The sequence below is a fragment of the Psammomys obesus genome, unplaced genomic scaffold (assembly GCF_907164565.1).
Source record: "Psammomys obesus unplaced genomic scaffold, mPsaObe1.curated_primary_1811, whole genome shotgun sequence".
In the NCBI taxonomy this organism is placed as follows: domain Eukaryota; kingdom Metazoa; phylum Chordata; class Mammalia; order Rodentia; family Muridae; genus Psammomys; species Psammomys obesus.
The window spans coordinates 57414455-57417141 of NW_026585504.1; the positions used below are offsets into that span (position 1 = coordinate 57414455).

Consider the following 2687-nt stretch of genomic DNA (forward strand, 5'->3'; position numbering starts at 1 on the left):
GTGCCAAAGAGCTGTGTTAATGAGAATTGTCACTAAAACACTATTTTAAACAACAGTGGAAAACTAAGTCTCAGAGAAAACGTGACTAGAAAATATTTAATTATTTCCCTAAGGGCACAGAGGGAATTTCTGTCTTCAGAACTGGATCCAGATAAGATTAATTTCCCCATTGAAAACCATCTCTAAGAGCTGCATGTGGGACTCCAGAGATGTTTTGGTGGTTAAGCACTTACCATGCAAGGGAGAGAACAGGCATGTGAGTGCCCAGCATTCACATAATGCTGGCTGGGCATGGTGGCCCACCTGTAACCCAGCTCTCTTGGGAGGCAGAAACAGGGCATCCCGAGACAAGCTGGACAGCTAGACCAACAGAATAAAGTCTGCTGGCTTCTTCAAGAGGCTCCTCCTCAGTAAGCAAAAATGCAGAGTGATTAAGAAAGATGCCAGGAATCAACCACATGTTCATATGCACCCACAAAGATGTGCATTCTTGAGTAGACAACACACACACATAGACACCCTTTTTTAAAAAGCAAAATAAGTAATTTCCAATCTAACCGAGGCAGTTTGTGGAACAATGGAAGGACTTTCTCTTTTTTTCACTTTTTTTAATTTTTTATTTTAGTTTATTAATTACAGTTTATTCACTTTGTACCCTACCTATAGCCCCCTGCCTCTTCCCCCCGCCCCTCCCAGTCCCACCCTCTTTCACTCTTCTTCTCCTGTGCCCCTCCCCCAGTCCAATGATAGGGGAGATCCTCCTCCCCTTCCATCTGACCCTAGTCTATCAGGTCTCATCAAGACTGGCTTCTTTTTCTTCGTCTGTGGACTGGTAAGGCTGCTGAGAAAGGGCTTTCTTAAAGATGGACAAAAGACAAAGGGACCCAGAGTTCGGTCTCTTGGTCACTGTGCCAACACTGCTGTCCTGCTCCTCAGACATAGTGTCCTCCTGGCACCGCCATCTTGAATCAATCTTCATTCAAAAGGCAAATGGGACGGACATCAGAAGAGGGAGAAAACAGGAAACAGGACAGGAGCCTATCATAGAGGGTGTCTGAAAGACTCTAGCAGGATATCAAAACATATGCTGAGACTCATAGCCAAACTTTGGGCAGAGTGCAGGGAATCTTATGAAAGAAGGGGGAGATAGAAAGACCTGGAGGGGACAAGAGCTCCATAAGGAGAGCAACAGAACCAAACAATCTGGGCACAGGGGTCTTTTCTGAGACTGATAATCCAACCAAGGGCCATGCATGGAGATAACCTAGAACCCCTACACCAGAGTAGCCCAAGGAAGTTCAGTGTCCAAGAGAGTTCCCCAGTAATAGGAACAGGGACTGTCTCTGACATGAACTGATTGGCCTGCTCTTTGATCACCTCCCTCTGAGGAGGGAGCAGCCTTACCAGGCCACAGAGGAAGACAAAAAAGCCACTCCTGATGAGACCTGATAGACTAGAGTCATATGGAAGGAGAGGTCTTCCTTGGACTGGAGGGGCATAGGAGGAGAAAAGGGAGGGAGGGAGGGAGGATGGAATAAGAAGAGGGAGGGAGGGGGCCGGAAGTGCCGCTCCCGGGTGGGGGCTGTTCATGGCGGTTTCGGGGTCCCCAACAGTTTCTCAAGTTGAGATCCAAAAGCCTCCCGAAGCGGGGTCATCGGAGCTTGAGGTTTTTGCTGGTGTGAAATGACTGAGTACAAACTGGTGGTGGTTGGAGCAGGTGGTGTTGGGAAAAGTGTTTTGACAATCCAGCTAATCCAGAACCACTTTGTGGATGAATATGATCCCACCATAGAGGATTCTTACCGAAAACAAGTGGTAATTGATGGTGAGACCTGTCTGTTGGATATACTGGACACAGCTGGACAAGAGGAGTACAGTGCCATGAGAGACCAGTACATGAGGACAGGAGAAGGATTCCTCTGCGTGTTTGCTATCAATAATAGCAAATTGTTTGCAGATATTAATCTTTACAGGGAGCAGATTAAGCGGCTGAAAGACTCTGATGATGTTCCTATGGTGCTGGTGGGGAACAAGTGTGACCTGCCAACAAGGACAGTTGACACAAAGCAAACCCATGAGTTGGCCAAAAGTTATGGAATCCCATTCATTGAAACCTCAGCCAAGACCAGACAGGGTATGGAAGATGCCTTTTACACACTAGTAAGGGAGATACGCCAGTACCGAATGAAGAAGCTCAACAGCAATGATGATGGCACTCAAGGTTGTATGGGGTTGCCCTGTGTGGTGATGTAATAAAGACTATTTGAAAGTTCTGTCAACAGAAAAGAGCCACTTTCAAGCTGCACTGATGCCCTGGTTCTGACATCCCTGGAGGAGACATGTCCCTGCCGCTCTCTGCATCTCAGAAGAGCTACTGCTTCCTGCTTCTCTGACTCCGTAGATGAGCACAGCCATCTAACCTGAAACCTCTTCAGAATAACTACCTCCTCACTCGGCTGCCCAATCAGAGAAATGCACCTGTTACTCCCTAGTAGTTTTCTGACCTGGATTCTCTCCCTAGAAACAAACACACCTGCCAGCTGACTTTGTCCTCTGAAAGCAGTTTACACTCTCATAGAGAGAACCAAACTGTAGACATGCAATTCTCTCTCTCTCTCTCTCTCTCTTTTGTTTGTTTGTTTGTTTTTATGTTTTGTTTTGTTTTTAGAGACAGGGTTTCTCTTTGT

General features: G+C 46.6%; 1 protein-coding gene across 1 annotated transcript; it reads left to right on the forward strand.

Annotated features, from left to right (window-relative positions):
- The first annotated feature begins 1597 nt into the window (after positions 1-1597).
- Positions 1598-2485, forward strand: LOC129674544 (GTPase NRas-like). Its single transcript, XM_055604588.1, has one exon. The coding sequence runs from the start codon at positions 1684-1686 to the stop codon at positions 2251-2253; it is 570 nt and encodes a 189-aa protein (XP_055460563.1). The 5' UTR covers positions 1598-1683; the 3' UTR covers positions 2254-2485.
- Positions 2486-2687: the final 202 nt, after the last annotated feature.

Excerpts from the sequence above, each read along its gene's own strand:
- LOC129674544 (XM_055604588.1), top strand. The coding sequence starts at position 1,684 with ATGACTGAGTACAAACTGGTGGTGGTTGGAGCAGGTGGTGTTGGGAAA.